The sequence below is a fragment of the Nerophis ophidion genome, linkage group LG14 (assembly GCF_033978795.1).
Source record: "Nerophis ophidion isolate RoL-2023_Sa linkage group LG14, RoL_Noph_v1.0, whole genome shotgun sequence".
Lineage (NCBI taxonomy): Eukaryota > Metazoa > Chordata > Actinopteri > Syngnathiformes > Syngnathidae > Nerophis > Nerophis ophidion.
The window spans coordinates 6,692,368-6,707,367 of record NC_084624.1 but is presented as its reverse complement, the minus strand read 5'-3'; the positions used below and the strand labels follow the sequence as shown (position 1 = coordinate 6,707,367).

General features: G+C 43.5%; 1 protein-coding gene across 12 annotated transcripts in view; it reads right to left on the bottom strand.

Moving 5' to 3' along the window:
• LOC133568033 (receptor-type tyrosine-protein phosphatase S-like) overlaps window positions 1-15,000 on the bottom strand; it is a 293,725-nt gene that overhangs the window by 117,228 nt on the left and 161,497 nt on the right. For all 12 annotated transcript variants that reach the window (XM_061919726.1, XM_061919727.1, XM_061919729.1 and 9 more), the window contains one exon: window positions 4,562-4,672. In XM_061919726.1, the coding sequence (XP_061775710.1) occupies window positions 4,562-4,672 (111 nt within the window). The remainder of the gene's footprint in view (window positions 1-4,561; window positions 4,673-15,000) is intronic.

Sequence of the window (15,000 nt, the reverse complement as noted above, 5' to 3'; positions counted from 1 at the left end):
GACCACAGATCACCTTTCCACTTTGCATCAGTCCATCTTAGATGATCTCGGGCCCAGAGAAGCCAACGGCGTTTCTGGATGTTGTTGATAAATTGCTTTCGCTTTGCATAGTAGAGCTTTAACTTGCACTTACAGATGTAGCTACAAACTGTATTTAGTGACAGTGGTTTTCTGAAGTGTTCCTGAGCCCATGTGGTGATATCCTTTAGAGATTGATGTTGGTTTTTGATACAGTGCCGTCTGAGGGATGGAAGGTCACGGTCATTCAATGTTGGTTTCCGGCCATGCCGCTTACGTGGAGTGATTTCTCCGCATTCTCTGAACCTTTTGATGATATTATGGAGCGTGGATGTTGAAATCCCTACATTTCTTGCAATTGCACTTTGAGAAACATTGTTCTTAAACTGTTTGACTATTTGCTCACGCAGTTGTGGACAGAGGGGTGTACCTCGCCCCATCTTTTCTTGTGAAAGACTAAACAATTTTTGGGAAGCTGTTTTTTATACCCAATCATGGCACCCACCTGTTCCCAATTAGCCTGCACACCTGTGGGATGTTCCAAATAAGCGTTTGATGAGCATTCCTCAACTTCATCAGTATTTATTGCCACCTTTCCCAACTTCTTTGTCACGTGTTGCTGGCATCAAATTCTAAAGTTAATGATTATTTGCAAAAAAAATAATGAGTTTGAACATCAAATATGTTGTCTTTGTAGCATATTCAACTGAATATGGGTTAAAAAAGGATTTGCAAATCATTGTATTCTGTTTATATTTACATCCAACACAATTTCCTAACTCATACGAAAACGGGGTTTGTAAGTCTCAAGTCTTTGCCCCCAAGTCCCGAGTCAAGACTGGAAAGTCTCAGGTCAAGTCCCAAGTCCTGCATTTTGAGTCCTTTTTAACCACAGACTAATATATTTACACAGATTGTGCATGCTTTTAAAACGCTGGATTTATTTATTACAAACAAATGCTTTTGAAATTGCAGGGGGAAAAAATAGAGCTGACTTCATAAAAGCACTATTAACATGTCATTTTAAACATTTAACCCATTCCTTTAGGGAATAAACACATATGAAAAAACAAGTGCGACGGTACTTGTTCACACAAAAGTGTTAACATCGTATTTCCATGGCATATTGCATTGGAACTGGTTCCACGGCAGTTTCTATCCTGTTCTTACCTCATCTGGTTGATTTAATCTCATACTGTATGTGTGTTTATGTCTGCGTACACATGAAAAACATAACAAAAATACATGAACTTAACAATGAACAGAGTTGTACTTTTTAGATGTGAGGGCTCTATTCAATATGTACACATATTCTTTATATAGTATACATTTTAACTGAACTTTATTTGACTATGTTTGTCTTTTTGTAGGTGGCTAAAATACGCGGTGCTGCTCACCGCCGTCAAACGTCACGTTACTGTGTGAGATACATGGACTAACATCACGTTACGTTATGTGTAGGTACCTCATGCAACCCTGCTTATAAAACATGGACGTTACGTTATGTGTAGGTACCTCATGCAACCCTGCTTATAAAACATGGACGTTACGTTATGTGTAGGTACCTCATGCAACCCTGCTTATAAAACATGGACGTTACGTTATGTGTAGGTACCTCATGCAACCCTGCTTATAAAAAAAAAAAATCACTTGACAAAAAGTATGAATAAGGTAGCGAACTGCAGTGGACGTACCAGATTGCCGTGTTTGCGATAACATTATAACGTTAGCAGCCTCGCTGATTTAACTACGCAGCAAATAAAAGTTACGTTCCCCAAGCAATAAATGTTAGGTTACTCTTCCTTGTGCAACTTCAAATGTCGAACGAAGTTGGAAGTTGTTGCGTCTGTAATCCTCGAACCGCATGTTTTGCATACTGCAATTCGTTTTTTTGTTGGCCAACTCGTAGTTTTTATACCCGAACGAAACTTTGGCAAATATTTTTTTTTTCACTGCCGCGTTGTTTGACAGCTCTTCTTAGTTGGTTGTCCCGCAATTTGATTGGATGAATGCTGTGGGATGAAAGGGATACGGAGCGCTCCTGAATAACTTTTTTTAATCTTTGGGTTTGGGGGGAAAGTAGCAAGTCTTGTCAAGTCTAAAGGCTCAAATCCAAGTGAGGTCACAAGTCATTGATGTTAAAGTCGATGTCGAGTTGCAAGTCTCTTTACATTTTGTCAAGTCCGGGCCAAAGTCATCATATTCTTGACTCGAGTCCAAGTCATGTGACTGGAGTCCACACCTCTGTTAAAGTTGTCTTCATTTTAGCGACTTTTGTCGGTCAACTTTCTTTGTTTTCACGTTATGGAAATGTGCATGCAAGTGATGTCGAGGCCACAATGGGGCCATATTGGAGCCACATTGGGGCCACATTGGAGCCACATTGGAGCCACATTGGGGCCACATTGGAACCACATTGGAACCACATTGGAGCTACATTGGGGCCACATTGGAGCCTCATTGGGGCCACATTAGAGCCACATTGGGGCCACTTTGGAGCCACTTTGGAGCTACATTGGTGCCAAATTGGGGCAACATTGGGGCTACATTGGGGCCACATTGGAACCACATTGGGGCAAAATTGGAGCTACATTGGGGCCACATTGGGGCCGCTTTGGAGCAACATTGGGACCTCATTGGGGCCACTTTGGAGCCACATTGGAGCTACATTGGGGCCACATTGGGGCCACTTTGGAGCCACATTGGGGCCACTTTGGGGCCACATTGGGGCCACATTGGGGCCACAATGGGGCCACATTGGGGCCACATTGGAACCACATTGGAGTTACATTGGGGCCACATTGGAGCCACATTGGAGCCACATTGGAGCTACATTGGGGCCACATTGGAGCCTCATTGGGGCCACAATGGGGCCACATTAGAGCCACATTGGGGCCATTTTGGAGCCACTTTGGAGCTACATTGGTGCCAAATTGGGGCAACATTGGGGCTACATTGGTGCCACATTGGAACCACATTGGGGCAAAATTGGAGCTACATCGGGGCCACGTTGGGGCCGCTTTGGAGCAACATCGGGACCTCATTGGGGCCACTTTGGAGCCACATTGGAGCTACATTGGGGCCACTTTGGAGCCACATTGGGGCCACTTTGGGGCCACATTGGAGCCACATTGGGGCCACAATGGGGCCACATTGGAGCCACATTGGAGCCACATTGAAGCCACATTGGGGCCACATTGGAGCCACAATGGAGCCACATTAGGGCCACATTGGAGCCACACTGGGGCCATATTGGAGCCACACTGGGGCCACATTGGAGCTACATTGGGAACACATTGGAGCTACATTGGAGCTACATTGGGGCCACAATGGGGCCACATTGGGGCCACCTTTGGGAAAAAATGTGGCCACATTGAAGCCACATTGAAGCCACATTGGGGCCACATTGGAGCCACATTGGAGCTACATTGGGGTCACATTGGGGCCACAATGGGGCCACATTTGGGAAAAAATGTGGCCACATTGAAGCCACATTGGGGCCACATTGGAGCCACATTGCGGCCACAATGGAGCCACATTAGGGCCATATTAGAGCCACACTGTGGCCATATTGGAGCCTTACTGGGGCCACATTGGGGCAATATTGGAGTCACATTGGGGCCAAATTGGGGCAACATTGGGGCCTAAATGGGGCCACATTGGAGCCACATTTGGGCAACATTCGGGCCACAATGGAGCCACATTGGGGCTAAAATTGGGCCATATTGGAACCACATTGAAGCCACATTGGGGCCATATTGGAACTACATTGGGGCATCATTGGGGCCACATTGGGGTCACATTGGGGGCATATTAGAGCCACATTGGGGCCAAAATAGGGCCACATTGGAGCCACATCGGGGCCATATTGGAACTACATTGGGGCATCATTGGGGCCACATTGGGGTCACATTGGGGGCATATTAGAGCCACATTGGGGCCAAAATAGGGCCACATTGGAGCCACATCGGGGCCAAATGGGAGCCACATTGGGGCCATATTGGGGCCAAAATGGGGTCACATCATGGCATCATTGGGGCCACATTGGGGCCAAAATGAGGCCACGTTGGAGCCACGTTGGAGCCACATTGGGGCCACATTAGGGCCACATTGGAACCACATTAGGGCCACATTGGGGTCACATTGGGGCCAGATTAGGGCCACGTTGGAACCACATTGGCGCCACATTGGCGCCACATTGGGGCCAGTGCGTGTTCACCCTGGAGTCTGATAAAGCTCACATGTTACTTGCGGTGTAAACAGTCAGCTGGGAAAAATCGGATCTAAGAAAAAAAAAATCAGATTTGTTCCACTTGGGCCTGCAGTCATGGAGTTTGTGTCATAATAATTGTGTTGATGTCCAAAGGCAGAATCCAAAATCAAAAACTGTCTTTATCTGAATACTTCTGGGCCTAAGAGGAGAGATCAGTTCCAGACGGTGGTATGTTGGCATCAAAGGTGGTGCAGTGAGCATGGTGGGCAGGTAAGACGGTGGTGATGCAGAAGACAAGAGAGGTAAGTGTGTGGTGTTGCCAGGTCCTACCTCGCACGTAGAGGTTGGCCGGCGAGGAGTAGCGCACCCCTTGAGAATTGGTGGCCACGCACTCGTACTTCCCTTGGTCCGTCTCCTCGCTGTTCTCGATCTGCAAGGCTCCTGCGGGGGACAAGACACATCTCCAGTTCAGTCCTTTTTCCAAGACTTCCTCCAGCACCCGACCGTCTTTTCCAGCGTGGTGTGCAACACCCAGAAGCGGTGAAGTGGTCACCTTGTGTAAATGGTAAATAAAAAGAGAATGCAGCAAATCCTAGGCCAGTCTAGTACCTGCAGTCTTTTACTACGAAGCCACGCTGTTGTAACATGTGGTTTGGCATCGGCTTGCTGAAATAAGCAGGGGCGTCCATGATAACGTTGCTCGGATGGCAACATATGTTGCTCCAAAACATGAATTTACCTTTCAGCATTAATGGTGCCTTCACAGATGTGTAAGTTACCCATGCCTTGGGCACTAATGCACCCCCATACCATCACGCATGCTGCCCCTTTTACACTTTCACCCTAGAACAATCAGGATGGTTCCTTTTCCTCTTTGGTCACAAGTACACTACGTCAAAAGTTCCCAAAAACAATTTGAAATGTGGACTTGTCGGACAACAGAACACTTTTACACTTTGCATCAGTCCATGTTAGATGAGCTGTTTCCGGGTGTTGTTGATGAATGGCTTTGCATAGTAGAGTTTTAACTCGCACTTATAAATGTAGCGACCAACTGTAGTTACTGACAGTGGACTATTCAGACCGCAGAACACTTTTACATATTGAATCAGTCCATGTTAGATGAGCTGTTTCTGGGTGTTGTTGATAAATGGCTTTGCATAGTAGAGTTTTAACTCGCACTTATAAATGTAGCGACCAACTATAGTTACTGACAGTGGAGTCTTCAGATCGCAGAACACTTTTACATTTTGCGTCAGTTCATGTTAGATGTGCTGTTTCCGGTTGTTGTTGATAAATGGCTTTGCATAGTAGAGTTTTAACTCACACTTATAAATGTAGCGAACAACTGTAGTTACTGACAGTGGACTATTCAGACCACAGAACACTTTTACACTTTGAATCAGTCCATGTTAGATGTGCTGTTTACGGGTGTTGTTGATAAATAGCTTTGCATAGTAGAGTTTTAACTTGCACTTATAAATGTAGCGACCAACTGTAGTTACTGACAGTGGACTCCTAAGACCGCAGAACACTTTTACAGTTTGCATCAGTCCATGTTAGATGTGATGTTTCCGGGTGTTGTTGATAAATAGCTTTGCATAGTAGAGTTTTAACCTGCACTTATAAATGTAGCGACCAACTATAGTTACTGACAGTGGACTCCTCAGACCACAGAACACTTTTCCACTTTGCATCAGTCCATGTTAAATGTGCTGTTTCCGGGTGTTGTTGATAAATAGCTTTGTATAGTAGAGTTTTAACTTGCACTTATAAACATAGCGAACAACTGTATTTACTGACAGTGGACTCTTCAGACCGCAGAACACTTTTACACTTTGCATCAGTCCATGTTAGATGTGCTGTTTCTGGGTGTTGTTGATAAATGGCTTTGCATAGTAGAGTTTTAACTCGCGCTTATAAATGTAGCGACCAACTGTAGTTACTGAGAGTGGACTCGTCAGACCGCAGAACACTTTTACACTTTGCATCAGTCCATGTTAGATGTGCTGTTTCTGGGTGTTGTTGATAAATGGCTTTGCATAGTAGAGTTTTAACTCGCACTTATAAATGTAGCGACCAACTGTAGTTACTGACAGTGGACTATTCAGACCGCAGAAAACTTTTACACTTTGAATCAGTCCATGTTAGATGAGCTGTTTCCGGATGTGTAAGTTACCCATGCCTTGGGCACTAATGCACCCCCATACCATCACACATGCTGCCCCTTTTACACTTTCACCCTAAAACAATCAGGATGGTTCCTTTTCCTCTTTGGTCCCAAGTACACGACGTCAACAGTTCCCAAAAACAATTTGAAATGTGGACTTGTCGGACAACAGAACACTTTTCCACTTTGCATCAGACCATCTTTGATAAGCTTTTTCTGGGTGTTGTTGATAAATGGCTTTGCATAGTAGAGTTTTAACTTGCACTTATAATTGTAGCGACCAACTGTAGTTACTGAGAGTGGACTCTTCAGACCGCAGAACACTTTTACACTTTGCATCAGTCCATGTTAGATGTGCTGTTTACGGGTGTTGTTGATAAATAGCTTTGCATAGTAGAGTTTTAACTCGCACTTATAAATGTAGTGACCAACTGTAGTTACTGACAGTGGACTCCTCAGGCCGCAGAACACTTTTACACTTTGCATCAGTCCATGTTAGATGTGCTGTTTCCGGGTGTTGTTGATAAATGGCTTTGCATAGTAGAGTTTTAACTCGCACTTATAAATGTAGCGACCAGCTGTAGTTACTGACAGTGGACTCCTCAGACCGCAGAACACTTTTACACTTTGCATCAGTCCATGTTAGATGTGCTGTTTCCGGGTGTTGTTGATAAATGGCTTTGCATAGTAGAGTTTTAACTCGCACTTATAAATGTCGCAACCAACTGTAGTTACTGACAGTGGACTCCTCAGGCCGCAGAACACTTTTACACTTTGCATCAGTCCATGTTAGATGTGCTGTTTCCGGGTGTTGTTGATAAATGGCTTTGCATAGTAGAGTTTTAACTCACACTTATAAATGTAGCAACCAACTGTAGTTACTGACAGTGAACTCCTCAGGCCGCAGAACACTTTTACACTTTGCATCAGTCCATGTTAGACGTGCTGTTTCTGGGTGTTGTTGATAAATGGCTTTGCATAGTAGAGTTTTAACTCGCACTTATAAATGTAGCGACCAACTGTAGTTACTGACAGTGGACTATTCAGACCGCAGAAAACTTTTACACTTTGAATCAGTCCATGTTAGATGAGCTGTTTCCGGATGTGTAAGTTACCCATGCCTTGGGCACTAATGCACCCCCATACCATCACACATGCTGCCCCTTTTACACTTTCACCCTAAAACAATCAGGATGGTTCCTTTTCCTCTTTGGTCCCAAGTACACGACGTCAACAGTTCCCAAAAACAATTTGAAATGTGGACTTGTCGGACAACAGAACACTTTTCCACTTTGCATCAGACCATCTTTGATAAGCTTTTTCTGGGTGTTGTTGATAAATGGCTTTGCATAGTAGAGTTTTAACTTGCACTTATAATTGTAGCGACCAACTGTAGTTACTGAGAGTGGACTCTTCAGACCGCAGAACACTTTTACACTTTGCATCAGTCCATGTTAGATGTGCTGTTTACGGGTGTTGTTGATAAATAGCTTTGCATAGTAGAGTTTTAACTCGCACTTATAAATGTAGTGACCAACTGTAGTTACTGACAGTGGACTCCTCAGGCCGCAGAACACTTTTACACTTTGCATCAGTCCATGTTAGATGTGCTGTTTCCGGGTGTTGTTGATAAATGGCTTTGCATAGTAGAGTTTTAACTCGCACTTATAAATGTAGCGACCAACTGTAGTTACTGACAGTGGACTCCTCAGACCGCAGAACACTTTTACACTTTGCATCAGTCCATGTTAGATGTGCTGTTTCCGGGTGTTGTTGATAAATGGCTTTGCATAGTAGAGTTTTAACTCGCACTTATAAATGTCGCAACCAACTGTAGTTACTGACAGTGGACTCCAAAGGCCGCAGAACACTTTTACACTTTGCATCAGTCCATGTTAGATGTGCTGTTTCCGGGTGTTGTTGATAAATGGCTTTGCATAGTAGAGTTTTAACTCACACTTATAAATGTAGCAACCAACTGTAGTTACTGACAGTGAACTCCTCAGGCCGCAGAACACTTTTACACTTTGCATCAGTCCCTGTTAGATGTGCTGTTTCCGGGTGTTGTTGATAAATGGCTTTGCATAGTAGAGTTTTAACTCGCACTTATAAATGTAGCGACCAACTGTAGTTACTGACAGTGGACTCCTCAGACCGCAGAACACTTTTACACTTTGCATCAGTCCATGTTAGATGTGCTGTTTCCGGGTGTTGTTGATAAATGGCTTTGCATAGTAGAGTTTTAACTCGCACTTATAAATGTCGCAACCAACTGTAGTTACTGACAGTGGACTCCTCAGGCCGCAGAACACTTTTACACTTTGTATCAGTCCATGTTAGATGTGCTGTTTCCGGGTGTTGTTGATAAATGGCTTTGCATAGTAGAGTTTTAACTCACACTTATAAATGTAGCAACCAACTGTAGTTACTGACAGTGAACTCCTCAGGCCGCAGAACACTTTTACACTTTGCATCAGTCCATGTTAGAAGTGCTGTTTCCGGGTGTTGTTGATAAATGGCTTTGCATAGTAGAGTTTTAACTCGCACTTATAAATGTAGCGACCAACTGTAGTTACTGACAGTGGACTCCTCAGACCGCAGAACACTTTTACACTTTGCATCAGTCCATGTTAGATGTGCTGTTTCCGGGTGTTGTTGATAAATGGCTTTGCATAGTAGAGTTTTAACTCGCACTTATAAATGTAGCAACCAACTGTAGTTACTCAGAGTGGACTCCTCAGACCGCAGAACACTTTTACACTTTGCCTCAGTCCATGTTAGATGTGCTGTTTCCGGGTGTTGTTGATAAATGGCTTTGCATAGTAGAGTTTTAACTCGCACTTATAAATGTCGCAACCAACTGTAGTTACTGACAGTGGACTCCTCAGGCCGCAGAACACTTTTACACTTTGCATCAGTCCATGTTAGATGTGCTGTTTCCGGGTGTTGTTGATAAATGGCTTTGCATAGTAGAGTTTTAACTCACACTTATAAATGTAGCAACCAACTGTAGTTACTGACAGTGAACTCCTCAGGCCGCAGAACACTTTTACACTTTGCATCAGTCCATGTTAGATGTGCTGTTTCCGGGTGTTGTTGATAAATGGCTTTGCATAGTAGAGTTTTAACTCGCACTTATAAATGTAGCGACCAACTGTAGTTACTGACAGTGGACTCCTCAGACCGCAGAACACTTTTACACTTTGCATCAGTCCATGTTAGATGTGCTGTTTCCGGGTGTTGTTGATAAATGGCTTTGCATAGTAGAGTTTTAACCCGCACTTATAAATGTAGCAACCAACTGTAGTTACTCAGAGTGGACTCCTCAGGCCGCAGAACACTTTTACACTTTGCATTAGTCCATGTTAGATGTGCTGTTTCTGGGTGTTGTTGATAAATGGCTTTGCACAGTAGAGTTTTAACTCGCACTTATACATGTCGCAACCAACTGTAGTTACTGACAGTGGACTCCTCAGGCCGCAGAACACTTTTACACTTTGAATCAGTCCATGTTAGATGTGCTGTTTCCGGGTGTTGTTGATAAATGGCTTTGCATAGTAGAGTTTTAACTCACACTTATAAATGTAGCAACCAACTGTAGTTACTGACAGTGGACTCCTCAGGCCGCAGAACATTTTTACACTTTGCATCAGTCCATGTTAGATGTGCTGTTTCCGGGTGTTGTTGATAAATGGCTTTGCATAGTAGAGTTTTAACTCGCACTTATAAATGTAGCGACCAACTGTAGTTACTGACAGTGGACTCCTCAGACCGCAGAACACTTTTACACTTTGCATCAGTCCATGTTAGATGTGCTGTTTCCGGGTGTTGTTGATAAATGGCTTTGCATAGTAGAGTTTTAACTCGCACTTATAAATGTAGCAACCAACTGTAGTTACTGACAGTGGACTCCTCAGGCCGCAGAACACTTTTACACTTTGCATTAGTCCATGTTAGATGTGCTGTTTCTGGGTGTTGTTGATAAATGGCTTTGCACAGTAGAGTTTTAACTCGCACTTATAAATGTCGCAACCAACTGTAGTTACTGACAGTGGACTCCTCAGGCCGCAGAACACTTTTACACTTTGCATCAGTCCATGTTAGATGTGCTGTTTCCGGGTGTTGTTGATAAATGGCTTTGCATAGTAGAGTTTTAACTCACACTTATAAATGTAGCGACCAACTGTAGTTATTGACAGTGGTTTTCTGGTGATATCCTTTACACACTGATGACACTTTTTGATGCAGTATCGCCTGAGGGATTCAAGGTCGCAGGAGTTCACTGTTTGTTTTCAGCCTTGCCGCTTACATGCAGTGATTTCTCCGGATTCTCTGAACCTTTTGATGATATTATGGAGCGTAGATAGTAAAATCCTTAAATTCCCTTGCAATAGCTGGTAAAGAAATGTTGTTCTTAAACTGATTGCTCAGGCATTTGTTGACAAAGTGGTGAGCCTCACCTTGTCCTTGTTTGTGAATGAGTGAGCATTTCACGTAAGCAGCTTTCATTCCCAATCATGGCACCCACCTGTTCCCAATTAGCCTGCACACCTGTGGGATGTTCCTAATAAGTGTTTGATGAGCATCCCTCAACTTTCTCAGTCTTTTTTGCCACTCGTGCCAGCTTTTTTGAAACATGTCGCAGGCGTCAAATTCCAAATGAGCTAATATTTTGAAAAAAATAACAAAGTTCACCAGTTTAAACGTTAAAAATCTTGTCTTTGCAGTCGATTCAATTGCATATAAGTTGAAAAGGATCTGTTGTATTCTCTTTTTATTTAGCATTTCCACAAGGTGAAAACTTCACCGCTTTTGTACAAATTCGGCTTTGTTGTTATTTTTCCGTGAGGAGCCCTCCTTATAGAGGCTGAGAGATTTAAAAAAAGAAGGCAGGAGTCACAAAGAAGTCTCCAGGAAGACGGTTAAAATGTTGTGTCACTTTGATGAGTTAGCGGCAGCCAACAACACCCGCCATGCTCCTCTCCTCACTCTCCATCCTCCCAGACTACAAGCCTTCCCAACATTAGTCAGGTGCTCTTTTCTTCTGGCGCTTTCAAGGCGTCTATTCTTACCGCTGCCTGTGTCTTCCCTCATGCTAACGGGCCTTTTGAATTACCGGCAAAAGATTTTCCTTTTTGTTCTTGCCGCCTGCTGTGTCAAATTCATCTCATCCGCAACCGACTTCGACATGAAGCCTGAGGAGCGAGGACAAAACCAAGGTTTACACTCTGCTGCATTGCGCTGAGCAAAGACCAAAAAAGGCAGGATTCAAAACGCGCTTACACACACACACACACACACACACACACACACACACACACACACACACACACACACACACACACACATGTATTTCTGACCTTCTGGGGACCTGAGAAAAATGCCTCCCTATTTAGGACCAGCCTTTCTAGATATATAAAGATGTTTATACACACACACACACACATGTATTTCTGACCTTCTGGGGACCTGAGAAAAATGCCTCCCTCTTTAGGACCATCCTTTCTAGATATATAAAGATGTTTATACACACACACACACATGTATTTCAGACCTTCTGGGGACCTGAGAAAAATGCCTCCCTCTTTAGGACCAGCCTTTCTAGATATATGAAGATGTTTATAGACACACACACACACACACACACACACACACACACACACACACACACACACACACACACACACACACACACACACACACACACACACACACACATGTATTTCTGACCTTCTGGGTACCTGAGAAAAATGCCTCCCTCTTTAGGACCAGCCTTTCTAGATATATAAAGATGTTTATACACACACACACACACATGTATTTCAGACCTTCTGGGGACCTGCGTAAAATGCCTCCCTCTTTAGGACCAGCCTTTCTAGATACATAAAGATGTTTATACACACACACACATGTATTTCAGACCTTCTGGAGACCTGAGAAAAATGCCTCCCTCTTTAGGACCAGCCTTTCTAGATATATAACGATGTTTATACACACACACACATGTATTTCAGACCTTCTGGGGACCTGAGAAAAATGCCTCCCTCTTTAGGACCAGCCTTTCTAGATATATAAAGATGTTTATACACACACACACACACACACACACACACACACATGTATTTCTGACCTTCTGGGGACCTGATTAAAATGCCTCCCTCTTTAGGACCAGCCTTTCTAGATACATAAAGATGTTTATACACACACACACACACATGTATTTCAGACCTTCTGGGGACCTGAGTAAAATGCCTCCCTCTTTAGGACCAGCCTTTCTAGATACATAAAGATGTTTATACACACACACACGTATTTCAGACCTTCTGGGGACCTGAGAAAAATGCCTCCCTCTTTAGGACCAACCTTTCTAGATATATAAAGATGTTTATACACACACACACACACACACACACACACACACACACACACACACACACACACACACACACACATGTATTTCAGACCTCCTGGGGACCTGAGTAAAATGCCTCCCTCTTTAGGACCAGCCTTTCTAGATATATAAATATGTTTATACACACACACACATGTATTTCAGACCTTCTGGGGACCTGAGAAAAATGCCTCCCTCTTTAGGACCAGCCTTTCTAGATATATAGAGATGTTTATACACACACACACATGTATTTCAGACCTTCTGGGGACCTGAGAAAAATGCCTCCCTCTTTAGGACCAGCCTTTCTAGATATATGAAGATGTTTATACACACACACACACACACACACACACACACACACACACACACACACACACACACACACACACACACACACACACACACACGTATTTCTGACCTTCTGGGGACCTGAGAAAAATGCCTCCCTCTTTAGGACCAGCCTTTCTAGATATATAAAGATGTTTATACACACACACACACACACATGTATTTCAGACCTTCTGGGGACCTGCGTAAAATGCCTCCCTCTTTAGGACCAGCCTTTCTAGATACATAAAGATGTTTATACACACACACACATGTATTTCAGACCTTCTGGGGACCTGAGAAAAATGCCTCCCTCTTTAGGACCAGCCTTTCTAGATATATAAAGATGTTTATACACACACACACACACACACACACATGTATTTCTGACCTTCTGGGGACTTGATTAAAATGCCTCCCTCTTTAGGACCAGCCTTTCTAGATACATAAAGATGTTTATACACACACACACACATGTATTTCAGACCTTCTGGGGACCTGAGTAAAATGCCTCCCTCTTTAGGACCAGCCTTTCTAGATACATAAAGATGTTTATACACACACACACGTATTTCAGACCTTCTGGGGACCTGAGAAAAATGCCTCCCTCTTTAGGACCAACCTTTCTAGATATATAAAGATGTTTATACACGCACACACACACACACACACACACACACACACACACACACACACACACACACACACACATGTATTTCTGACCTTCTGGGGACCTGAGAAAAATGCCTCCCTCTTTAGGACCAGCCTTTCTAGATATATAAAGATGTTTATACACACACACACATGTATTTCAGACCTTCTGGGGACCTGAGAAAAATGCCTCCCTCTTTAGGACCAGCCTTTCTAGATATATGAAGATGTTTATAGACACACACACACACACACACACACACACACACACACACACACACACACACACACACACACACACACACACACATGTATTTCTGACCTTCTGGGGACCTGAGAAAAATGCCTCCCTCTTTAGGACCAGCCTTTCTAGATATATAAAGATGTTTATACACACACACACACACATGTATTTCAGACCTTCTGGGGACCTGCGTAAAATGCCTCCCTCTTTAGGACCAGCCTTTCTAGATACATAAAGATGTTTATACACACACACACATGTATTTCAGACCTTCTGGAGACCTGAGAAAAATGCCTCCCTCTTTAGGACCAGCCTTTCTAGATATATAACGATGTTTATACACACACACACATGTATTTCAGACCTTCTGGGGACCTGAGAAAAATGCCTCCCTCTTTAGGACCAGCCTTTCTAGATATATAAAGATGTTTATACACACACACACACACACACACACACACACACACACACACACATGTATTTCTGACCTTCTGGGGACCTGATTAACCTCCCTCTTTAGGACCAGCCTTTCTAGATACATAAAGATGTTTATACACACACACACACATGTATTTCAGACCTTCTGGGGACCTGAGTAAAATGCCTCCCTCTTTAGGACCAGCCTTTCTAGATACATAAAGATGTTTAAACACACACACACGTATTTCAGACCTTCTGGGGACCTGAGAAAAATGCCTCCCTCTTTAGGACCAACCTTTCTAGATATATAAAGATGTTTATACACACACACACACACACACACACACACACACACACACACACACACACACACACATGTATTTCAGACCTCCTGGGGACCTGAGTAAAATGCCTCCCTCTTTAGGACCAGCCTTTCTAGATATATAAATATGTTTATACACACACACACATGTATTTCAGACCTTCTGGGGACCTGAGAAAAATGCCTCCCTCTTTAGGACCAGCCTTTCTAGATATATAGAGATGTTTATACACACACACAC